The sequence below is a fragment of the Nicotiana tomentosiformis genome, chromosome 8 (genome assembly GCF_000390325.3).
Source record: "Nicotiana tomentosiformis chromosome 8, ASM39032v3, whole genome shotgun sequence".
Classification (NCBI taxonomy): Eukaryota; Viridiplantae; Streptophyta; class Magnoliopsida; order Solanales; family Solanaceae; genus Nicotiana; species Nicotiana tomentosiformis.
In genome coordinates this window covers 128,357,139-128,382,101 of record NC_090819.1, presented here as the reverse complement: position 1 = coordinate 128,382,101, position 24,963 = coordinate 128,357,139, and the positions used below count along the sequence as shown (strand labels likewise).

Here is a 24,963-nt window from a genome sequence, read left to right as displayed (position 1 = left end):
TTTGCAAAAATTTCTTCTTAACCTCTCTAATTTTCAATTATCCATCCTTACATTATACTCTTGGGGTGTGATCCTTCCCGGGGCCGAATGTGGGATGCTTTGTGCATCTTTAAAAAAAAAAAAAAACTTTTTTATACCAAATATCGTGTGATGTTTTTACTGTTTAATTTCACTTGCACATGTGAATACTAAGTCCTATATATATATATATATATATATATATATATATATATATATATATAACGAAATCAATCTTTCGAATCTATTGTATCTAATTTGTAGACATAATTGTGACAAAGATCCCATACATAATTAAAACACAATTACCTTTTGGCTGTCTATCACAGTCGTCAAACTTAGTTTTGACGTTTTGACCACTTGACCAATAAATTGAAATTCACAGCTAAGCAAAATATTATTAGTAGGCTGCAATTTTAAAAAATTCTCAGTTAGCAAAAATCCAAACTTGTGAACTACTTCTTTCTTCTTCTTTATTTTCAGTTAGTTATCCATTGTTTCGTGTCGTGTAGTATTTTGTAGGAAGAACCAAAAGAAGTCATGTGAGCTTGTTTTTTTCTTTCCCATTTTACCCTCATCTTCTTTGCCTTAACCCCCCTCTTTTTTTCAAAAACCAAACCCCTTTTCTTGTTTTTTTCCTGCTTTCTTGCAGTGCAAGTGCCACTTCTTTGGCATAAAGTTTCAATCTTTTTGTCTTTTCATTTCCAAGAATTTCTGGTACCCCAGTTTCTTAAGCTCTGTTTGTGTTTACCCTTTGTTTTTATTTACACATATATTGTATCTATGTATTGATTTTTTGGGTTCTTGAAAGAGCAAACAAGCTCAAAGAGACAAGAAAAGGGGAAAGATGAGTACATCAACTAGCATTTTTGTGATAAGATGGATTAATTTTATCACTATGGTATGAACCCCATTTCCATATTTTCTCTTTCTTTTCAGTTCCACCTGATTTTTCCTGTTCTGCTACCTTTATCTATTTATTTTCTCTCTGTGTAAATTGAGTTAATTTTCTCACAATGGCTTGAGTTGAGCTTAAATGGAGAAGTGATTGATTCATATAGAACCGACCCCACCTTGTTTGGAACTGAGTTATAGTTGTAGTAATTGTTGTTATGTGTAACTGGGGTTGGTTTTTTTCCTTTTCTCTTTTATCATTCATTGACAAGAAAGGATGAACCCCTAAAAATGGTTTTGGGTTTGTTTTTCTTCCTGTGGTTGGCAATTTTACTTAGGTGCTTGTCAGTTTAGTGTTTCAATTTAGTCTAAATGCTGTTGCTTTTTGGTCAATGTGGTTGTATTAGCTTTTTGGTGTTAAGTTGAGCTTGATTATTTGCTGTTTGAGAAGAAAAAACCTATCTTTTACCCCCTTTTACACTAGTTTTGCAATTCTGAGGTAGAATTTTGTTTTCATTTTTTTATTATAATTGAGGTTGTTCTAGTTCTTAATTTAGAGCAGGAAAGTTTATTTTTTTTTAGTTTTATTTTGATGGTGTTTAAGGGTTCCTATTGCCCCATTTGGATCTTGAAAATGTAGCTATTAGCTGTGGGCGTCGTAGGTTTTGGAATTTGGATGAGCGCTCATCATGATGGCTGTCGGAAGTCTCTCACTCTGCCGGTTCTAGGTCTTGGAGGAGTTATATTTGTCGTGTAGGTTCCCCCGTTTCGTTCATTTGGTTTCCCCTTACCTTCTACCACTCGAGGCCGCTCTTATGTATATATTTGTGATATTCATTCTTCTTTTCATGTTTGTCAGATCAATTGTTGGTTTTCTTGGAGCATGGAAGAACAACTCCATCTTGTTGTGGATTGTATCCTTACCTTATCAAATATTCACATGAAGTGAAATTGTGGTTTCTTGTGATTGGCATAAAATTTTGGTTGCTTCTCCTTAACATTATATTTCAGTATCTAATCATGTTGTGCTTGATTTTGGTGGCAATATTGGTCTTCACCGTCTTGGCGTAAGTAATGCTATTTTTTTTTATCTTTCACTTACTACTGGTAGACTAGCCATTGGGTTTTCTCGTCTCACCTCTGTATTGCAATACCCAAGAACAAGTAAAATATCATGATGCTGTGATACAATAAATGTAAATTGACAAGTTTATGCTTTAAATATCAATGCATACTGCAGCTACATTTATACTTTTTATGGAAATTATTTCAGTTGAAATTAAAAGGTATTGCGGAATATGTTATTCTAGTCATGGTCCTACGAGATATTTTTGTCATTGCTATGTATAGTCCATCTTCATCGCGTATGAAAGTAACCACTGTGTTTAGACATCCTGCTCGTTTTCTTTGCTGTATACTTTGCAAGTGACAGGCTTCTTACCAAACTTTGAATATTGCTACTGAATCTGTAACACATACTAATCAGTTCTGTATTAAATTTTGTGTTTTTGGCTTTACAGAATTGGTTTGTGACAGTCTCATACTTTCTTATTGATCTCAAATTACATAGGATAGAAAGAGACTTTTATTCTAATGTCTTTACTAAAATTATAAATTTTGGGATGTAATGTTTTTACCTTTTTGTGTTTACCTTTCCTAGAACTAGCTAGTTTTGCTCCTTATCTCCTTATTAGGTAACATTATCTAATAAGGGCCATGATTGTATATTGTTGACAGCTCTTTAGGCAGTCTATCAATAGCTATAGCAATGTAAGACATCGCCTCTGGGTTGGTCCCTTGACTGGAACCTGGGAAGAAAGCAAACCTTAATGATGAATATCCTTAACTAGTTGTTTATAGGTTCGGTCAGTATGCGTGTCTCTTCCTGATCCATTGTCCCCACTTGCCGTATGCTTAGATGTTGAGTACAACTTCTAATGTAGTTTTAAAAAGGAAAATAAAATTACTAAAAGGGCCCAACCGGGTTCGAACCGGTGCCCTCTTGATCTGCAGTCAAATGCTCTACCACTGAGCTATGGACCCATTTTGTGGAGTACTACTTTGGATATACTAAAATGAGCTTTAAAATGAGTCAAGTGGTGCATAGATTTTCTCAGATTTGGAAAGCTCTAGTACCACCGGTCAAAGCCTTTTTCTTTTTGAGTTAAATGGACCAAGTAGCTATTAAGATCCATAAAGGAAAATACATATAGGAAGGAACATATTGCCTTACCTCCTCATAGTCTATACAAGGAATGAACATACTTACTCCTTTACATCTGAATCTGAACCTATTATCTTTGCCGGAAGCAGTTTAATCCTAATGCATAATCCTAAAATGGAGGATGCATCCTTCATACAATGTGAGGAAATAATTATATCTATACTAAGGACCAAGTAAACCTTTACTTACCAAAAAAAGAAAAAAGAAAAACAATTAAGTTGCCTTACTCATATTATTTTTTTGGTCTTATCCTGAAGTACGGACATTGCATCTTTTAGAACCTTGAGTGTCCTTTTGTATCATGGGGATGTCTCTGAAACGCGAGTAGTTCTTATTGACTTTCTGATAAATATGATTAGTTTCCAATTTGGCAACCTTCTTAGCTTCTTTGTAGACATGTTCAGTTCTCCATGACATTGACCTCCACCAATAGATTTCTGGCTTCTACTGTAGCATCATGCACTTGCCATGATAGCTTATCAGTTCCTACAATCTCTTTGACTTATTGTAAAGAATCCATTTCTATATTAAAATATCCACAACTGAGTTTTCTTCGCACTATTTTGGCCCAAAAAGCATTGCCTACACTTCTTCTTTTGTGCCTACCTCTGCCGATGGACAGAATAACCCATGATCAGAATCCGTGCTGTGTCTCTTATCACACCATCCTTTGTATATTCTTCCCCGTTTCTCGGCAGCTTCCATAAACTTTGTAGCTTTAATCTCAGGGGTTTCTCCCATCTGACCAATTCTACTGAAACTTTTGGTTAATTCTTCTGATCATTTGAATAGGTTATTTTGTCCAATACTTGGGTACATGTTGAGTAGGGAGCCTAAAGAATTATCTATTTTTGGAAACTTACCTTAGGTTTGATCCATTCTTTTCGTCGAGTTTTCTTATCATACTTGATTTTTCACCTAGCTTTCCAAATCTCCAATAAACCATAGATGGAATGACCTGTAACATTCATCTAAAGAATTTTTGTTCTTTGGCCTTGTTAACTGGCAATTGGATAGAACATATCCAAAGGCCTTTTGGCAATGTTCACACCTGCAGTGTTACAGAAGTAACTCCATATTTTGCAAATTAGGCCACTATCTGAAAATAAGCGTAACTTTTCTTGTTTGATACCTCCACAGCAACACATCGAAACAATGATAGTCTCTTTCGGACCTAATAGGAGCCTGGTGGCTGACAGAGTGGTACAGGATGATGTTTGTGCAAAGCCCCACCCCCACCCCCACCCCACCCCACCCGGGTTAGGTCTTGATTTAGATGACTTTTATGTGCCAAAATTTACCTTAGGAGTAATCTTCATAGGACTGCTCAGATATGAAAATGTACCTTAGATAACTATTATAGCTCAGGTTTCAGCAGGTGACGTAGACGTAGTAACATTAGGAGTAATGTTCATAGGACTGCTCATTTTTTTTTTTTTCTAATAACCAAGAAATCTTTGTTTCTAGCTTTAAAACTCAGTGGATAATGAACCCTCCCCTTTACCCTTCTCCAATTAAACACCAGGCTTGTTTCTTAGTAAGACTCAAGCTCGTGACGTGCGCCTACCACATATTCCCCATTGCACTACCTTTGCTGTTGAACCAAAGCCCTCAGGGCTAGGTCTCCTGAGATTATACCGTCACCTTTCTGAGGTTCTGCGTTAAAACTGAGCAAGAAAAAGGAGGAACAAAAACACCCAGTAAATGATCTAGATTTTGATGCCTTAGTCTTATTCACTCAGTGACCAAAGCTAAACTAGCTAGTTAGCAAATATTTTAACTTCACAATTATTTCTTTCAGTCACTCCTTTCCTTTCAAGTAAAATCTCTATATGCAAGAGTTTTGGCTTCGTTTTCAATAAACTTCATTTCTAATTTTCTCTTATTCTGTCGTGAACATGGAACTCTAAACTTGATTTCTCATATTTAATCTTTCATTAAGTGGCAACTACCATTGTGTTACGGTTAACTGGCTTAAGGTGGCAACCACAGTATCTATTTGCATGCTGATGTCAGAAATGCCTGATACCTACATATTTGAGGTGACACTTATTGGTTTGCTTTGTCTCAGGTTCATTGTGACGAATAACGGCTCAGGTCATAGTGTTAATGGATTAAGGTATATTTCATGGAGACGCTCGCAAGAAATTCCAGTTCTTTATCTTTTTTATTTACGTCCTCTGCTATTATGGAAGTGTGTATCATTAATGGTATTCGTCTGGCCAGGTACAAGGAGTATCAGCTTCAAGATTACAGTTCATGGTTTCTAAAACAAGTAAGCACCTGTTTATATGCAAAATTTGAAGCTGCAGGTTATAGAAAGGCGTCATTTCTAATCATTATAGTGGTTATTTCCCATGCTTAAGATGAAGATTCATGCTAGGCTTAACCATTTGCTCATATGTTTCAGCTCAATAACACCCATAACTGGAAGCACCTGAAAAGTTGTCTTGTCAAGACTGACGACTGCAGTAACCTATCAAGAAGATACAAGGTCATTTTCCGACTTGAGAACCTGATCATGATCTATAATTTTGAAATCATATTAATGCCACCGCTACATTGCTGCAGACTCTCAAGCAATATAAGTTAGCAAAACTAACACCTATTGAAGCTGGTTGCTGCAGACCACCCTCTGAGTAAGTTGCCCTTTTTTTCCTTTTCTTTCTTTTGTGAGCTATTTTGTTTTAGACTACTTTAAATATACTTGTGCGGAAAACATTCATATCTGGAAGTCATTTTACACAAGCTCACATTGTGAATCAATAGCTACAAAAAGAGGAAAATGTGTTGTCAGACAAGTGTTAAAGTGATTCTGATATTTTTCCAGTGGATGAAGATTCTTGAATAATATGCTAAAAATATGCAACTTTTGTACTTTAGATATATTCTTTATGTCTGTTGTTTCACAAACCTCTATCTCTCTTATGATTGATATCCAAGTACTTCCCGGCATCATCCCATGCCAAGGACTCAGATATACTATGTTCCACTTGTAGGTGTGGTTACCCTGCTGTTAATGCATCACACTATGACTTGAGCTTTCATCCGACGAGTTCCAACAAGGACTGCAAGCTTTACAAAAACTCAAAGAATGTCAAGTGCTATAACTGTGATTCCTGCAAGTAAGGATCGTCTTCTGGTCTTGTCATTCTTCTGTTCATGTAAGGTTATTATGCAGCTCATGGCTTTTCTCCTACAATACATTATTCTCAGGGCTGGAGTCGCACAATACATGAAAACTGAATGGAGAGTGGTTGCTATCTTCAATGTGATTCTCTTTGTCGTCTTGGTAAGTTACTCCTTCAATTAAGATGTCAAAAAATGATCATATTGACTCCTTTTTCTTGTTGGAGAATTACGGCTATATACATGATATGGCATTTGTGGTTTCTTACTTGTACTCATTTTCGTCATCTGCTGATTCTTGTATCAGTCGATAATCTACTTCGTGGGATGCTGTGCAAGACGAAATGCTGCTAAGAGCCGCTCTAAAATTTGAATCCTACAACTGTAAAATCCAGATGAGTTGGTTGCTCTCGCGCTTAATGCATGAATGTACAAGTGTTATTCAGCTAATGATGTGCCGGGACAATATTTCATCTTCTTCAACTATTTGTTGACAAACTCTGTATAGCTTTAAAGCGATTCGTGTAATATAAAACGCTTTTGATGTTTATGCTGATCATTCTTCTATAGTTCTATTACATCTAAAACATGCATTCAAATGCTATCCAATACCACAATTTTTTTTTTTTATAGAAAAAAGCGACATACTTAAAGTGGATTAGTTTATGGTCAAAGCAAATGATTCATAAAGGCGATATCAACTTAAAGCTCAGTAATTATTACTTGTACATTAGACTTTGTGGTAAAATCATTGGAGAATATTCAATTTTAGAGTATCCTTAATTTGTCTTAATAACAAATGTAAGTTACAAATGTTGAAATAAAATGTATCCAAATAGAAGAAAAATGAATATAAAATATTTGCATAAAGTTGTCAAATAGTTTGAAATTGAGATAGTACTAAAATTTTACTATCCTGATGTTGATCCCCAAAAGTTGGAATATAGGCATTTTGGTTTCCAAAAAGTTCTCAATTAATCCTAGCCGTCAAAAAGAGCGGGAAACTAAAATCCAAAGACCAAAAAGCTGGCGTCCACAAGAAGCTGAACAAGTCATAAATAAGTCAATTCCAATCCACAAAATTCCCAATACAACAAACCCTAAAACACACAGAGAAGAAAAAACACTCTGATTTTCCATGGCACCTAAGAAAAGGCCAAATATGGAGCAGCCCACGACCCGTGTAACTCGAAGCTCAACTCGCAGTGTCAACTCAAAGCCCAACTACACTGACCCTGACCCACCCAAACCCAAACGGGCCAAAAAAACCACCCCAAAATCCGAGCCCAAACCTGTAGTCAATGCTGCTGTTGACTCTGGTTCAAAGTGTGTTGTGATTGAGCACTGCACTCAGTGCAACCAGTTCAAGATTAGGGCTGTGAAGGTGAAAGAAGGGTTGGAAAATGGAGTACCCGGTTTGGAAGTTCGGGTCAACCCGAAAAAGCCGAGAAGGGGTTGCTTTGAAATAAGGGAGGTTGGTGAAAATGGGGAGAAATTTGTTAGCCTTTTGGATATGAAGAGGCCATTTGGGCCGATGAAGGCATTGGACATGGACAAGGTCATTTCTGATATTATTGAGAAAATCAAATGATTATTTTATTTTTGGGTATTTAGGGTTGTTATGATCATTTTAAGTAGATTTTTGGGGATTTAGGGTTTGTTTGGATTAGGGGTATGGTTTTGTGTTTTGTTTGCGCCAAGTGCTTGATATTTTTCTTTAATCTATTATAAACCCTTAGATTTTGTAGAAAAGGGAAAACGAATTTATTGTGATCCCCCCCCCCAAACGAAATGTTTTAAGATTATCTGGTTGGTGTTGCGTTTTATGCGTTCAGTTATGATATTTGTGTGATTATAAAAATGTTTTATTAAGGATAAAGTGAATGTATTTAAAATCAAATTATTTTTACATATAAAAAATGTCATTTTTTTTCGAACGGATTAATAAAGGTAAGTGTGTTATTTAAATTGAAATGGAATGAATAGTTGAAACCAACAGATTGTGAAAGTTTAGTCACATTGTGCTCTAATATTTTTCAAAATATATTAAATGCAGATTTGAATCTTAAATATCATATTTTGTGTTAATTTGCTGGTTATTGATGATATATTTGCTTGAAATTAAGGGTGTGTTTGGTATGATGAAAATCATTTTTCGGAAAATGTTTTTTCTATTTTTTTGTTTGGTTGCACAAAATAGTTTGAAAAATATTTTCCTAAATATCACATTTTTCTAAAATTGAAATAAAATGACTTCCTAAAAAAAGTTAAAAGTTACGAAAATATTTTTCAAAAACTTAATCTACCCTTACATTTTATCCCAACTCCTTCCAACTTCAATTTTTTGTTTTTCCGTTATTTCTGCGCCACCCACCCCAACCCCGTCACACACGCCCCTGCGCCTCCACGCCCCAATTTTTTTTAATCTGCGTTATAGTGAATTGCAAAGTGAAACAACAATTTGTCAAATCGCATTCTTGGAGATTTTATTCAGGTTGGTTCTAACTTTTGAGCATTCTGATATGAAGTCATTATTCCAAATATTCAGCTGATATTTTCTACAAACTTAACATAAATGCAGACATCAAGACAAGGATTTAGCTAAACTTTATCCATTTCAAAATAAATTAGTTAAACTTTACCCACTAAAAATAAAGTTACTAAACTTTACTCACTATAATGCAGAGTCACCAAACTACTTTTCTCTGATTAAAGTAACTGAACTTAGTCATAACTCTAAGTAAACTCAGACCTTTCTATAATCCCTATGTAACAACATCTCACTATAAAAGCCAAACTTTTTCGGAATCAATTTTCATGTTATGTTATAATATATGTTCTTTATAACAGTACTTCACTGTAACATCTAAAAATATTCAGAACAAACGAGATTGTTATACAAAGATTTGACGGTATCAAACATTAATTAGTAAAGCAACTAATAGAATCAGAAATAAGTATTACAGAATACGTAATATTTTTTTTTTGGGGGGAGGGGGGCGGGGCGGAATTGGTAAGTAACGATATCACCAAACAATATCAATAATTGCTTCCAAATTGTCCACTCATACATGCTTCAAAACACAAGATCCATATAGAGATGTTTGTCGGTCAGTACGGTATTTAAATATTTTGGTTCAATTTCAGTTTCTTAAAATGTTATACCAATACCGTACCTAATTATATTTAGGTATGATTCAATTTTTTCTCCTTTCAATTTTGATTTATTCGGTACGATAACTTCAGTTTTTTTCAGTTTCAATATTAACTAATGCATAAAGCCATATACTGTAATATTCTTAACTAAAGTAGTCACGAATATAAATATAAAAACATTCTAAGCTCACATAACTATTGACAAAAAATTTGTCCAAAACTACATGTATCAACCCATAGAGAGAAAAAAGGTACATAAAGGAATAAATTTAATCATTGAAAATATTTTGTTATTTGCTTATAGTTAATTGCTGGAGTTAGAGAATACAACAAGGAATAATCCAACGGATGCAACTCAATACACGAGAAAAAACACTCTAAAATCGTAAAAGTATCATGTTAAGATGCTTGGCATTCTAGAGAAAAAGAGTCAAAATCTACAACCTACCTTGTTCCTCCATTTCCCTAAAGAAGTACAAAGGCTTTACTGCCAACCTCAACATGCATACCAAAGAAAAGTATTATGTAACTTAGTATGTTATAATCAATAATGTGTATTGTGCAACTTATTATATATTTCGGTACGGTATCGATATTTCAGTATTATTTTTACAAATACCAAATACCATACCTAATACAGTCAGACATCTCTATTACATCTCTATATAATAACCATTTACTATAAAAGCCAAATTTTTTCGGAACCGATTTTTATGTTATGTTATAATATGTCCTATATAACATCACTTCACTATAGCAGCAAAAAATATCGGAACAAACGAGGTTGTTATAGAGAGGTTTGACTGTACCAAATTTTTTTTAGAACTTAAACCAAATACCATACCAAGTATCAAAATATCGAATACCAAATACCAAAATTTTCGGATTCGATACAATAATTCGATATTTACCAAATTATGCACAGCCAAAGATCCATGTGGAGTATCCCGTATAATACCAAAATTATATGAGAACTTTAAGCAAAATAATGTTACTCATTCTGTGCAAAATAATCTTACTTCGTATTACATCTCTACAGAAGCAATCATTTGATTGGTTTTGTACTCTCCAATCTTTTCCATACCTACCATATGGGTATTTTCAAAATTGTCAAGAACATCATCTTTCTTTGAGCCGAGGGTCTACCGAAAATATCTCTACCTTCTCAAGATAGGAGTAAAGTCTGCGTACACCCTACTCTCCCCAGATCCCACTAGTGAAATTCCTCTAAATTTGTTGTTGTATTACATCTCTACAGAACTTTCAAGAGAAAAATAAGTCTAGAATACTTGTCTAATGTTGATATTGATTCGAGAAGTCCTAATGTACTCTAAGAAAGCAGAGTCATCTTCATCAGAAAACTGCAATTCAAGGGAGGATATCTCGGCGTGTTCTTTATCAGTGAAGATCCTAGGGACGCCATGGAAGCATTCCCTTGCTTGTCCTGCCATAAGAATAACATCCCCACTTCGAACGAACATTGCAACAGGAGGAATGTCCCTAGACTTTCCGCCGATAAGGAAAATACCTTTACAGCCCAAACTCATACTAACAATAGGTTTACTCCAATCCTTCTCCATATCATCAACATGGCCACCGAGCGTGTCGCCTAGCCCAAAGTAATTAACAATTGCTGCTTCTGCTTGGAATACTTCACCCGAAGGCAGGGCAGCTGCTGCCATTCTTTCAGCCAGCAGGCAAAGTGCATCAGGTATCTTGTTGTGAGGCAGAGAAATATTATAGTTCCGTTTCGACCAATCAAACTGCAAGCCAAGGGTGCTCCACCTTAACTTACGAAGCAAAACAGAGGCTGGCACTGATTTGCATGTAACTTCTCGAGATAATGCACCTGATTGATCAAAAAAATTCCATTTCGGAAAATTTATGTCGTTTTGGATGATTTCCACCTCAGAATTATTGGTACCACAGTGCTTATCTTCTTGAATCAAAGCTTTATTATCCTTGGCAGCAGCAAATAAGTCCTGTAGAGGACCATAAATTGCATTATGGTTGGTCCTGTTTGGGGGTTGAGGAAAACTTGTTAAACTCTCCTTTATCCATCGGCACTGCTCCTCAACAGTTAATGCTCCAGGAATGAAATAAAACCCTGGATGACTCTCCAAGCAGAAGACAAGACTATCAAAATCACATTGAATTGCGAAAATGCCTGAAGGAAGTTCACCATTTCGATGGTAAGACTCTGAAATTGACTTAAAATCAATTACCTCCGACAAATCCACTGGTCTTGGTTGCTTTTTCCTGAGTTCAACAACATAATAATGCCCCATTAACGTAAATCAACTGTTGTATCGGTTAAAGGGAAAAAAAGTACAAAAGAATGAAAAACATTCTTGTTAAGAATTATAGAACTCCAAAAGCTTACTTTCGGGTATTGTCGTAATACAGCTTGTATTTCTTTTCAGCCTTCCTGAAAGCGGTTCGCTCTTCATCGTCGGTGCTAGGGTTGGAACCGTACATCTTCCACAGCTCCAAAGATTTGAACTTTTGATAAATCTTTGAGTTAGGATTTCTGGAGAGTTGGGGTAAAAAAACCTCTTGAGTCTTGAATGAAGGAGACAGTGCAACAAATTATTTATGCATCTATGACCCAAAATATTACATATTCTCCAGATTGCAAATTATAATTTTCTCATGTTAGAAGCGTTCTGTATGCGCGTAGTGCGTGAAGCCGTGAACCCATCTCAATGAGTATATATTTTTAAAAATGAATCACAAAAATATTATATTACAAATTGTATTTGCACTACCAGAAGATCACCATTTTTCGACTACTGAAACAGTCAATTTTCCGACTACATTCCGACAGTTTCAGAGTTGTGGGAAATATGAATGTCGTCGGACAATTTAAATTGCCAAACGACCAGGAAAACAGTCGAATTTTCATACTACAGTAGTCGGAAAGAAATCTGATTGAAGAACGCTAGATTTTCGGGACCGTTGCTCCTAAAGTAAGTTGATATCGACAACATTAATTCAAATATAAACAAATTTAATTGATAAGGACTTCTCTAGTTTAGAATTCATAGATTATTTAATCGGATTTTGTTAGCTCTTTTATTTTTAAATTAAGTTGATACAATTAATCGCAGCCCATATAAGAATCAGATCTTGGAAACCTGAATAGGGAGAAATCAAGGGGTTGGAAGCTAAATTGAAGGTAGGGGTCATTTTTCCTTATTTGACAAAGTAAAAGATGAAAGATGGAAAAGGGAAGGAAAATAATCCTCCGACAGAACAAGGAAAGCAAATTCTTAACTGTTGAAAAATAAATCTTTATGCTTGTTTCAATTTAATGGTTTAGGATATTGCATATCAGGAATTAATACCTCGAAAATTAAATACACAACAATCCTACAGTTTTTTTTATATACATGGCTGAGTTTACAATTATCTGTGGACGTTTGACGGAACCAATTTCGTTAAATGCAATTCAGATACAAAATGATCCTTCTAATCAACAATAAATCTGTAGTTTATGCAACAAATTGGACATCAAACTCAAGAGTCAAGGCTTGTGCAGCAGCAGCATTCAAAAACGGAGCAGCAGCCGAATTCGGAGACTTACCACTATGCCCGCCGCCGCCGTGTGCTGCCGCCGTCAGCGCTGCCGAGCCCAATGCCGCCTGAAACTGGCAGAGGAAGAAAGTGGTTAGAGTGAGGAAAGGGAGTTGGGCGAAATAAAGATGGAAAGGTAGAGAGAGTCTTACTACTGTGCCGCCGTGTGCCGCCGTTAGAGAGAGAAGAGAGTGGGGGCTGGATTAGAGTGAGGTTTGAGAATAGAGAGAGAAGGGTGAGAGAATGAGCAGGGTTTTAATTTGATGGAAGTTTGATCACTTTTTTTAAAATTACTTTTCATCAGAAATAAGTTTTAATTTTTAAAGCTTAATTGTTTCTCAAAATTACTTTTTAAATGCATTAGTCAATTTTTAAATCGCAACTGTAATAGTTTTTTCCAGTTCTATATCAAATAGCGAAAAAGTTAGCTTGTTACTATGTCAATATTTCCATCACTATAAATTAGGGATACTTATCGGGCGGATCGGACGGATCGGACGGATCGGGCAGATAATTATGCTTAACGGTTATCGGATTATAAATGTAGTAATCTGCTAGCCATTCAATAAGACAACAGACGGATTGGTATCAAATTAACAATTATCGGACGGTTATCGGCTAAACCAAATAAAAAAAAATTGCACAATCATTCAATCAATACCAAACAGTTTTAAATTAATACCAAATTTTTAATACCATCTAAGATCTAACCAAACGGTATTTTTTATTTGAAAAGTCTTCAAGACTACTCGTAATGTCATACACGTATTAACCAAATTTCTAATACCATCAAGACTACTCATACAGACATACATGTATTAATCATTGAGATTTCGATTGTTCGACTTCTCAGTTATCAGTTCAAGAGAGAAACGAGACTGACGACTTCTCTGCCTCTCGTGGCAGCAAACAATTGAGAATTTGAAAATATAAATTAGGGATTTAGCCATTTAGGATTTCAAAAGTACTTTATATACATAGGGGTAAAAATATAAATATAAAAATTCCTAACGAGTTAACGGTTTACCCGATAAGAAAATTGAGTAATCCGCCCCAAACCGTTAAGCCGTTAATTATAAAATCTAAATATGTTCACCATCCATTACCCCGAAAATCCAATACCAATAAGCCATCAGTGCGGTTCGATTAACGGTTTCGGTTCGGTTTTGATCAGACAAGTAATAACTATTATCATAACTAATCTCTTTTAGAAGATATTTCACCAAATATAAAAATATAGTTGCGAAAAATATCATATTCAGTACCGGCCAGTACTATATTCAGCACTGATAAAACATGCAAGAACTTAACACTTGCTCGCAATCTCTTATCACTAGACAAAAAGAAGGCACTATGTCCATAGATCAGACATAACAAAAATTTAATCGGCACGAAATAAATCAAACAGGAAAACTAAATTATTTATTTGATTATCCTCCAAAATACACCACAAAGTAGATAACATTAACTACAAAATAAATTAGCAAAGTCGTGATTACGAAATGGCACAAAGAAATGTCCTAATACATAAATAAAATAAAGATGACTCTCATCTTAAGTTTTTGAGTTCTATAATCTAGAGAGACTCTGAATGCTGACTTTGAAGGAAGATGAGAAAAGCATAGAAATGAAAAAATTACCCTTAAAAAAATGAGGCTTAAAACTTCCACGACTTTGATTGCTTTTTACAATTTCTAATCTTGAATTTACAAGTAAATTATCATTGAGATTGGAGGCTTATATTCTTTCATGAATTATAAGGCTTGTCCCTTTGTTGGATACTCTTGAAGAGAATGAGCAAGTCTCAAGAATAGGTCTCCAACTCATGTCTCACTGGTAAAGTTTACATGCCGACCACCCTAGCCAACTAAATTTTTCGACCACCTAAGGATATCTCTGCATATAAAATGTTGTGCATTTGAATCAAATTAACATGAAGCATTATATATAGCAGCCATAAACATTAGAAAGTAAAAAAATAGATGTTCGGGGATTGTATATTTCGTACGTGCATAAGATAAATTCTTTAGGGATCTCACCAATAAATTAACAAATTGCTAGGCAACATAAAATGTGCTAAAGCTTGCACGATGTAAATGGACCCTCCATGTTGCATCAGAACAAAGATGTATCAAGATCTTTTCATTTATCAAGTATTATGATCAACCACAGAAGAAACCTGCAATGGATTATCAAATTAACTCATAAATCAGATCAGACAATTCAAGAACCATAAGAAATATTCGGAGAAGAACATATTAAACAGATCAAACTTAGAAACGTTAAACATAACTGCTCTCACAATATATATATATATATATATATATATATATATATATATATATATATATGAGTGTAGGCAACATGTAGTCGCACAAAACAACACAAAGGCCCAATTGTGATAAAATGATAAGAACATCGATGTAATTTAAAAGTCAAATATGATATTAAGTAATGAGTACACCGCACTTCACCTTAGTACTGTCATGTGCGGCTTTCCAACCATGCCCCATGACCCCTTGGACGTGCCCTGTGGCGTCCTGGCCAGCCTCCCAACGCCCGTCGCCACGGTCGGTCCCGTGGTCTCGGCATATCCAAGTGACAAGCGCGCAGGTGCCTCTGTCGCCCCACCGATAGCCATCGCCAGCGCCCAGCCACAGGCAAAAGCCAACAGCGCCGCGCGCGCAGACAATGTCGCGCGCGCAGACCCTGATGCTAAAGACAAAGTTGCTGCCAATGGACTTGCTGCTGCTTTGTAGAAGACCTTTTCAATGTAAATATAGAGTAGTTTTGCTGCATTTTCTTTAAGTGTGATTTTACAGCTTTCATAGGTCTAGTCATGTAACTTTGGTTTATTTTTTTTAAGCATTATTAAGGGGACCAAGCAATCAAAACTTTCAAGCAAGCAAATAATTCTCTGTACTGGTGTCTCTCCCCCCCGACACCGTCTTTTTTTCTGTAATAGCTTTCATTCAATGCAATCAAGCTTTCTTTCATTCTCAATTCTCTTTTTTGCTCTCTTTCAATTGCTCATGACATTGGTTTTCCCGTACGGCACTGACAATCTAGTCTAGCGTACGGAGGGGACCTCAGTTGGCGGACAACAACCGTACTGACATCGGTTGCTTAGCCTTACGTCGCCCTTCCAAGAAACTTCAGGAAGGCGCCGCGTAACAGTTGGTATCAGAGCCTAGGCTCGACATCGGACGAGGGATTACATTGCAATTACCACCATTTCTGACCATGGTGAATTATGGGGATCGCATCGCGACCCTTGAGGGAACGGTTGACGTATTACGGCCCATCGTGAAAATGGTGCCCGATCTAAAGACCATCCTAGTGCAAAGGTTGGACGACCTGGACTGCAGATTCATCCAGGCCGAAGTTGACATAGAAAACATCAGCCGCGACTCTGAAGGAGACCGGCAAACAGCAGCCACAGCGGCAACTGAAATTTTTGGTAAATTTGAGGTCCTCCAGCAGGAGCGTGCCGAGGATTTAGCCAACAGGGAACAAGAGGCAGACAGGGTGACTGCCATGCAACAAACCATAGACAACTTGACAGGCCAGCTCAATGTTGTCAATGCTGCTTACAAGGCCTACTTCGAGGAGGCGGAAACCAATTTGGGGGTGGTGTGAACCTCGCCCCCATGGCACAAAAGCTGAAAATTCCTGAGCCAAAGCCATACAGTGGAGCTCGGAATGCCAAAGAAGTGGAAAATTTCATTTTCGACATCGAGCAATACTTCGATGCCGTGGGAAGCCTGGAAGAAGCTAAGAAGGTAGCAACTGCTGCCATGTATCTTCAGGGTGATGCCAAACTCTGGTGGCGGGTGAAGTACGAAGCCATCAAGGCAGGTGAAGATGCCCTCGACACATGGGCGGAACTGAAGGCAGCCATACGCCTACAGTTCTTCCCCGAAAATGTTGAGTACAATGCCAGGAGAAAGTTGCGGGAGCTCCGCCAGACCAAATCAGTGCGAGATTACGTGCGGGAATTCTCCGCGCTCATGCTGAACATCCGTGACATGGGGGACAAAGACAAACTCTTCACCTTCCTGGAAGGGTTGAAACCTTATGCCCGGATGGAGTTGCAGAGACAAAGGGTAGACACGTTGCCTAAGGCAATCCAAGCAGCACAGTGCCTTGGGGATTACCAAGTGGAAGCCCGGAAGGATAGGCCTCAACAGCCTGTCCGAGGAGGATACAAAGGGGGCCAACCAAACACTAGTGGCCCTAGCAGAAGCGGAGGAGACCGGAGTGCACCCAAATCCAAGGCTCCCTCTTCCAGCAGTACTAGTGCTGCATCTAACAACAATGATCGGGGGAGGAAGCCCCCTCAGGATGTCGCCATTGCGGCGGACCACATTGGAATAATGAATGTCCACATGCACAGATGAACGCCCATCAAGCTTTTGAGGATGGGACGGATGACGACGCCGATGATGCGGACCAGACCGAGCCAGTAGGTGCATTCAATGCAATTGTTGGCTCCATTTCTGTGCCCTTAGCGGGAACTAGTGCCGGTATCCCCAAGAAGAAGGACCCTTGTCAAATTGCCAGGAAAGGAAATAAGAAGGCGAATTTGAGGACTCCTCCTCATCAAGAGAGGACCCTAATGTTCGTTGACATGAAGGTAAATGGCAAGCCCATTCGGGCAATGATAGACACGGGTGCCACCTACAACTACTTAGCCTCGACTCAGGTGGAGCGTCTTGGACTAGTTGTAGGAAAAGGCAAAGGTCGTGTGAAGGCTATCAACTCACCACCTCAACCAGTGGGTGGAATAGCCAAAGAAGTACCAGTGAAGCTTGGACCTTATGAAGGAAAGTTCAACCTGCGCGTAGTGATCATAGATGACTTTGAGTTAATCGTGGGGTTGGAATTCCTGAGACAGACCAATACCATGCCCGCACCGTATGCAGACATGCTGCTGATGATGGGGGCAAATGGGGCCAAGCCCTGCATTATTCCGTGCATTCCCATGAAGATGGCAGCCGAGAACATCTCGGCCTTGCAGTTGAAGAAGGGGGTAAAAAGACATGAACCCACGTTCCTGGCTACCCTCTGCATGGAAGATATAGAACGCTCCTCGGGTCCCATTCCTGCACCCGTGAAGGAGTTACTTCTGGAATTTGAAGACATCATGCCACAAGACATGCCAAAGCGTCTTCCGCCTAGGCGAACTGTGGACCATGAGATTGAGTTGGTGCCGGGTGCGAAGCCACCTGCCCGGGCGCCATACAGAATGTCACAACCCGAACTCGCCGAGCTTCGGAGACAATTGACGGAAATGCTAGACACAGGGATCATTGTGCCCTCTAAGTCCCCATACGGGTCCCCTGTGCTATTCCAAAAGAAACATGATGGTAGTTTGCGACTCTGCGTGGATTACCGGGCTCTAAACAAAATCACCGTGAAAAACAAGTACCCTATTCCGCTAATGGCAGACTTGTTTGATAGACTGGGTGGTGCGACGGTATTCACCAAAATAGACCTGAGGACAGGTTATTGGCAAGTTCGGATTGCCGATGGTGATGAGCACAAGACGACCTGTGTGACAAGATATGGGTCGTACGACTTCCTGGTTATGCCCTTTGGCCTGACTAACGCGCCAGCCACATTTTGCACCTTGATGAACCAAGTCTTCCGAGAATACATTGACGAATTCGTCGTGGTTTATTTGGATGACATTGTGGTATATAGCCAGACACTAGAAGAACACCTGGAGCATTTGCGGAAGGTCCTAGCCCGATTGCGGGAGCACGAACTATATGCGAAGCTATCCAAGTGCTCCTTTGCTCAGAAACAAATTGACTTCCTCGGACATGTCATCGAGGAAGGGAGGATCAAGATGGACCAGCAGAAGATTCAGGCCATTACAGAATGGCCGCCTCCTAAGGATATACATGCCTTGAGGTCGTTCCTTGGCCTATGCAACTTCTATCGGCGGTTTGTGAAAAGTTACTCCCTCATTGCAGTGCCGCTGACAGAACTTCTCAAGAAGGCCACCCCGTGGGATTGGGGCCCCAAGCGGGCAGAGGCCTTCGACGCATTGAAGATGGCTATGTCTAGTAGCCCAGTCTTGGCCCTCCCTGACTTGGCCAAGCCATTCGAAGTGCAAACGGATGCCTCCGACTATGCACTTGGTGGAGTATTGCTACAAGAAGGGCATCCCGTAGCGTACGAGAGCCGGAAACTGAAGGATGCAGAGCGGCGCTATGCCGCCCATGAGAAAGAATTATTGGATGTCGTTCATTGCTTACGCCTTTGGAGGCATTATCTACTGGGAGCCCCGTTCGTGGTCAAGACAGACAATACAGCCGTTAGCCATTTCATGACCCAGCCAAAGCTGAATGGACGACAGACTAGGTGGCAGGAACTCCTAGCGAATTTCACTTCAACCTGGAGTACCGAAGTGGAAAGACCAATCATGTTGCTGATGCACTCAGTCGGAGAGCTGATCTAGCATCGATGTGTGTACTCGCTGCCCTAAAGGAGAGCGAAGTAACCACCACCATAAAAGACCAGATACAGGATCTACTCATCAAGGATCCTGCAGCACAATATTTGGTTGATTTGGTAGGACAGGGCAAGACTCGCCAGTTCTACACCGAAGATGGGTTCCTGAAGGTGAAAGGGAACCGACTTTATGTTCCTAAAGGAGGAGATCTGCGACGGACTCTTCTTGCACAATGCCATGATACTTTGTGGGCCGGTCATCCCGGCGAGGAACGCACCATGGCATTACTTCGCCGTGCATATTATTGGCCTCAAATGGTCGATGACGTCGCTCAGTATGTGAAGACTTGTCTAGTATGCCAGAAAGATAAGTCAGACCGCTTGACGCAGGCAGGGCTCTTGGAACCACTAGCTGTACCAAAAAGACCTTGGGAAAGCGTTTCCCTGGACTTCATCACCGGATTGCCCAAGGTCGGAGATCTCACAACTATCTTGGTTGTGGTGGATCGGTTTTCCAAGTATGCTACCTTTATAGCAGCCCCACAATATATATCAGCAGAAGATACAGCTCGACTATTCTTCTCTCATGTCGTCAAATATTGGGGCTTACCTAAAGACATTGTTAGTGATCGCGACTCACGCTTCACTAGCAATTTTTGGACCCAACTCTTTAAGTGCCTCGGGTCAAAATTGAGTCATAGCTCAAGTTTTCATCCGCAATCTGATGGCCAGACGGAGCGATTCAATGGCATGCTAGAGGAATATCTCCGGCACTTTGTGACCGGATCGCAGAAGAATTGGGTGAAGCTTCTGGATGCTGCTCAACTGTGTTTCAATTCACAAAAGAGCTCAAGTACCAACAAAAGCGCTTTTGAAATTGTTACCGGACAGCAACCGCTACTCCCACACACAGTGAACGCACCAAACATGTCAAAATCTCCTCGGGCTGCCAGCTTCTCAAAAGAATGGAAGCAAAATTTGGAGATAGTGCGGAGCTATCTTGTCAAAGCCCAAAAGCGGATGAAGAGGCATGCTGATCAGAATCGCCGCTTTGTGGAATACCAGGTGGGAGACAAAGTGATGGTCAAAATCCCAAAGCGGTACTTGTTTGCAGGGGTCCATGACCCTCGCCTATTGCAAAAATATATTGGACCCTTGTCCATTGAAAGGCGCATTGGGAAAGTTGCATACCGGGTGGATACCCCAGCTTGGTGGAAAATCCATCCTGTTTTCCATGTCAGTCTCCTGAAACCTTTTCGGGAAGATATGGAGGATCCTTCACGAAGCCAACTCACAATACCAAGTATTCGAGGCCCCAATTCAACCGGGAAAAGGCGTGCTGAAGCTATTCTTGATGATCGAGTGATTCACGCCTCAAGAAAAGATCACCAGGAGTTCTTGGTGAAATGGCAGGGATGTGATGCAGAGGAGAATACTTGGGAGAGGGGAACAAACCTCAAAGCCTACAAGAGCCTGATTGATGATTACCTTGCAAGGAAGGCGCCGAGGACGTCGCCAACTCAGGTGGGGGAGAATGTCATGGGCGGCTTTCCAGCCATGCCCCATGATCCCTTGGACGCGCCCCGTGGCGTCCTGGCCAGCCTCCCAACGCCCGTCGCCACGGTCGGCCCCGTGGTCTCGGCAGATCCAAGTGACAAGCGCGCAGGTGCCTCTGTCGCCCCACCGATAGCCATCGCCAGCGCCCAGCCACAGGCAAAAGCCAACAACGCCGCGCGCGCAGACAATGCCGCACACGCAGACCCTGATGCTAAAGACAAAGTTGCTGCCAACGGACTTGCTGCTGCTTTGTAGAAGACTAAGTCCTTTTCAATGTAAATATAGAGTAGTTTTGCTGCATTTTCTTTAAGTGTGATTTTACAGCTTTCATAGGTCTAGTCATGTAACTTTGGTTTATTTTTTTTAAGCATTATTAAGGGGGACCAAGCAATCAAAACTTTCAAGCAAGCAAACAATTGTCTGTACTGGTGTCTCTCCCCCCCGACACCGTCTTGTTTTTCTGTAATAGCTTTCATTCAATGCAATCAAGCTTTCTTTCATTCTCAATTCTCTTTTCTGCTCTCTTTCAATTGCTCATGACATTGGTTTTCCCGTACGGCACTGACAATCTAGTCTAGCGTACGGAGGGGACCTCAGTTGGCGGACAACAACCGTACTGACATCGGTTGCTTAGCCTTACGTCGCTCTTCCAAGGAACTTCAGGAAGGCGCCGCGTAACAGTACTTATGCAATGCTGAGGATTTCTCCACAGATATATTAAATCTCTCACATTATATTCAACCCAAAGAGACCATGCTATGTCAACCAAATTTGAAAAATAACATAAATGAATTCACAGTATCTGAGGGAAGCTAGGTTCATTTCAACACAAGAACATGAATACAACACGATGCTTCCTAAATAATGAATGGAAACTAAGGTACAATTGAACCTCAAAACTCATCATTGCACAATACTAATATTTATCAGTAAAATTAAGAAAGAAAAGGCCATCAGTGTTTTAATTTCTAGAAGGCAGCCAGATCCTTCTAAGCTCTTAATGAAAGGCATAGTAACTGCTAAAATTTGCCTATTTTTGAGAGAACAGATAGCACCTAATCTTACAAACTTTCGAAATCTATTGGAACAAAACCAAACACACACTTACGTGTATATATACCCTTGAATTATGTATATATGTAGATGTATGAATCTCCTAACACAAAAAGCACCTTCATTCTTCCTTTTATCATTGCTTTATACATATATTTTGGTAAAGATAACTTTTATTTAAACTGATGAACTTCTCTTTTTGTTCTGATCAGTTTTAGGAACTTCCTATTATGTTACCAAAATTAGGAAATAGAAAGCAAACGTTAACCAACTAATTTTTTTCGGAAAACTCGAACTCGAAGCTTGCAAAATCAGTTTTTCTGAACTGTAAAACAAATTCCGCCTAAGTAATTTACTTTAGCTTGGCGATGAATGGATTGCACACATTCAATAATCTCATAAAGCATCAAAGAGTTTCAGTTACCTACTATTAAGATAAAACATTGAACTTACCATATTACAATTGTGTATACTCTGTTCCACAAATGATAGAGTAAGTAAAAATGTATCATCACAATAAAAGCCAATAAAATAACTTCAACAGTATATTGGTACGTTGAATTAAAAGACATTAGATAAGAACAAAAGCAAATAATTACAATGTTTTTCTTTAGAGGACTCTGTTCAACTGTCCTGCACAAAAAAAGAGACAGGAGAAAAATATAAGTATCATATACAATAGCTCTCCTAAATATTTGGAAAATATTTTTTTTTTCAAATTCTCAACTACGATAGTCGGCTTTTTTGAAATATTTTTGACTTTTTACGGCTGATATTCTGACTACAGTAGTCTGAATATTAGAAGCACAGATTTTTACGTGAAATATTCCGACTATAATAGTCGGAAAAGTAGTCCGTTAATAAATTTATGTAAAAAAAATTATTTGTTGTTCGACTGTTTCAGTCAAAAAGGTATTTGGAATTCGCCCTGAATTTTTATAGTTAGAAATGTCAATCGAATTAAAGCCAACTTCTGGTAGTGTAATCGAAACATAAATAAAAGTGTAATCTCTTGAAACTGATAAATGCTAATTCTGTATAGCTAACTTAAGCTTTGTATGTGTACCCATCTCAATACATAACTTTAAAAAAATCACATACTTTATATTAAAAATTTAGCTTGACTTATAGAATAAAATTATAAGCTTTTGAAATTGATAAATATTTATTCTATATACCTAACTTAGTTCACAAAAGTCTTTGTATACAGTCGAAACCGGGTTCGCCTATTGTGTGATCAATCGAGACTGAAATGTGACAGGTTAAAGCTCGATCTCGGGTTATATCGAACCGAGGTGCAAAGTTATAGCGTTGAGCTCGTGACCCCTCGACGGAACAAAATCGAGACCAAACAAGATCGAGGGAAATTTGCCGAGCCGAATAACATAAGAACGAAATATCCACGATCGGTTGGAAATCACGGCGGAAATATCGACACGTATCAAGTAGGGGTGTTCAAAACCGAACCGAAACCAAAAATCGAACCGAAATCGAAGCTTAATGGCTTATTGATATCGGGTTAACGGTTTAACGGACGGGGAACAAATTGAATTTTTTTAATTAACGGCTTATCGGTTTGGGGGCGGATTATTCAATTTTCTTAACGGATAATCCGTTAACCCGTTAAGGATATATATATATATATATAATTTGTTTTACCCATATATATATTAAATATCAAAAACTCTTAAATATCAAAAAACCTTCCACTTCTTCTAGTACTCCACCTCTAAGTTCTAACGCCTAATTCCTAAATAATCAGAACCCTTACGTACTATGCATCAGAAGATCCTAGGCTTGGCTTAGCTTAGCTTATTCTCCCACCCTACAACAGGATTGTTTAAGCTGCTGTCTATGGTTCACCTCTGCTTTTGTTTTTTTAAAACTAATGCATGCTGTCTATGTTTAATAGAAGAACAATAGTGTTGTGCCACAACTTTTTTCACTCTACAACACATGACATACTACATCATTCTTATGTAGGCGTTAACAAATATGTATGTCTGGACTCAATGTGTAATTTTCTATTTTGAATTTGTATGCTAGGCGGTCAACAAACAATTAATGAACGCGATATAGATTGAATTAGGCCGATAAACCGCCCAATAAGAGCTAAACCGTTACCAATCCGCCCGATATCTTATCGGATGGCTAGCGGATTAATATATTTAAAAGCCGATAACTGTTAAGCCAAACCGTTAAGAGTAATTAACCGCCCAATCCGCCCGATAAGCAGCCCTAGTATCAAGGAGAGGCCGATTAATTAGCAAATCATGAGATTGCTTACCGTGTATAGAATTGTATCAAGAGTAGGACATCTCTACTATATAAAGGGGGGTCTGATTATTTGTAACACGCATTATAATACGCAACACTAAGCAATATATAATTATTTCTAGCTCTTATCATCTTGTTATCATGTTCTTACATCAGTTAAGGCATTTCTTGGTTCGAGGGTGATCGAGCTCCAAGATCAAGGCTGTTCAATTTGTGTGGTTTGCATTTATTCTCTTATCATCAATTTCAATATTAATCTGTTTACTTAATTTGTATCAAGTTATATTGCGTATCATTAAAACCACGTATAAATTCAATTGTTATTCAATTTTAAGGGTAAACAGTTTGGCGCCCACCGTGAGGCTAAGGATAATAGTGGTTACTTGATACAAACTTTCATAACACACACTATTTTACACTTGTTCTTTGAAGTATCTTTGATTCCGGGACTAAAATGTCGAACTCTCAGTAGGCACCCTTCACGTTGACAATGATTTCGGTCACCACGGCGAGAATGATAACATAGCACCAGGGAACGATGTACCCCTAGTCAATCTCGATGGAGTTCCGGCCGTAGATCCAATTGACGTCATCTCACATGTAGCCATCAACACAAA

The 24,963-nt window shown here is 38.7% G+C and overlaps 3 protein-coding genes and 1 non-coding gene across 6 annotated transcripts; 2 read left to right on the top strand and 2 right to left on the bottom strand.

The window, feature by feature from the left end:
• The first annotated feature begins 633 nt into the window (after positions 1–633).
• LOC104085204 (tetraspanin-10) lies at positions 634–6,813 on the top strand. The gene is made up of 12 exons (XM_009589192.4): positions 634–735; positions 830–919; positions 1,553–1,665; positions 1,772–1,826; positions 1,924–1,979; positions 5,208–5,255; positions 5,363–5,411; positions 5,547–5,630; positions 5,708–5,775; positions 6,136–6,261; positions 6,353–6,428; positions 6,573–6,813. Exons 2-12 carry the CDS (start codon positions 866–868, stop codon positions 6,636–6,638), a joined length of 795 nt encoding a protein of 264 aa, XP_009587487.1. The 5' UTR covers positions 634–735; positions 830–865; the 3' UTR covers positions 6,639–6,813.
• Positions 2,884–2,955, bottom strand: TRNAC-GCA (transfer RNA cysteine (anticodon GCA)). The gene has a single exon. It is a non-coding gene; the product is annotated as a tRNA-Cys (tRNA).
• A 614-nt stretch (positions 6,814–7,427) lies between the features above and the next one.
• Positions 7,428–7,856, top strand: LOC104085205 (uncharacterized). The gene has a single exon (XM_009589193.4). The coding sequence runs from the start codon at positions 7,428–7,430 to the stop codon at positions 7,854–7,856; it is 429 nt and encodes a 142-aa protein (XP_009587488.2).
• Positions 7,857–10,373: 2,517 nt separating this feature from the next.
• On the bottom strand, positions 10,374–13,274 carry LOC104085206 (DNA N(6)-methyladenine demethylase ALKBH1A). Of its 3 annotated transcripts, none has more exons than XM_018767025.3 (4): positions 13,150–13,274; positions 13,008–13,071; positions 11,805–11,983; positions 10,374–11,680 (listed from the first exon to the last, which is right to left on the bottom strand). In XM_018767025.3, the coding sequence occupies exons 3-4, from the start codon at positions 11,897–11,899 to the stop codon at positions 10,702–10,704; spliced, it is 1,074 nt and encodes a 357-aa protein (XP_018622541.1). In that variant the 5' UTR covers positions 11,900–11,983; positions 13,008–13,071; positions 13,150–13,274; the 3' UTR covers positions 10,374–10,701. The 3 variants fall into 3 exon arrangements, with proteins under 3 accessions (XP_018622541.1, XP_009587489.1, XP_070038883.1); XM_009589194.4 differs by having other exon boundaries at positions 11,805–11,951; XM_070182782.1 differs by having other exon boundaries at positions 11,805–11,923.
• Between the last annotated feature and the right edge of the window lie 11,689 nt (positions 13,275–24,963).

Bases quoted from the DNA above. Each gene is read 5' to 3' on its own strand.
- LOC104085204 (XM_009589192.4), top strand. From the start codon at position 866: ATGAGTACATCAACTAGCATTTTTGTGATAAGATGGATTAATTTTATC. The intron at 5,412-5,546 runs GTAAGCACCTGT...CATATGTTTCAG, and splicing joins GTTCATGGTTTCTAAAACAA to CTCAATAACACCCATAACTG. The intron at 5,631-5,707 runs GTCATTTTCCGA...ACATTGCTGCAG, and splicing joins ACCTATCAAGAAGATACAAG to ACTCTCAAGCAATATAAGTT.
- LOC104085205 (XM_009589193.4), top strand. From the start codon at position 7,428: ATGGAGCAGCCCACGACCCGTGTAACTCGAAGCTCAACTCGCAGTGTC.
- LOC104085206 (XM_018767025.3), bottom strand. From the start codon at position 11,899: ATGTACGGTTCCAACCCTAGCACCGACGATGAAGAGCGAACCGCTTTC. The intron at 11,681-11,804 runs GTAAGCTTTTGG...TGTTGAACTCAG, and splicing joins TATTACGACAATACCCGAAA to GAAAAAGCAACCAAGACCAG.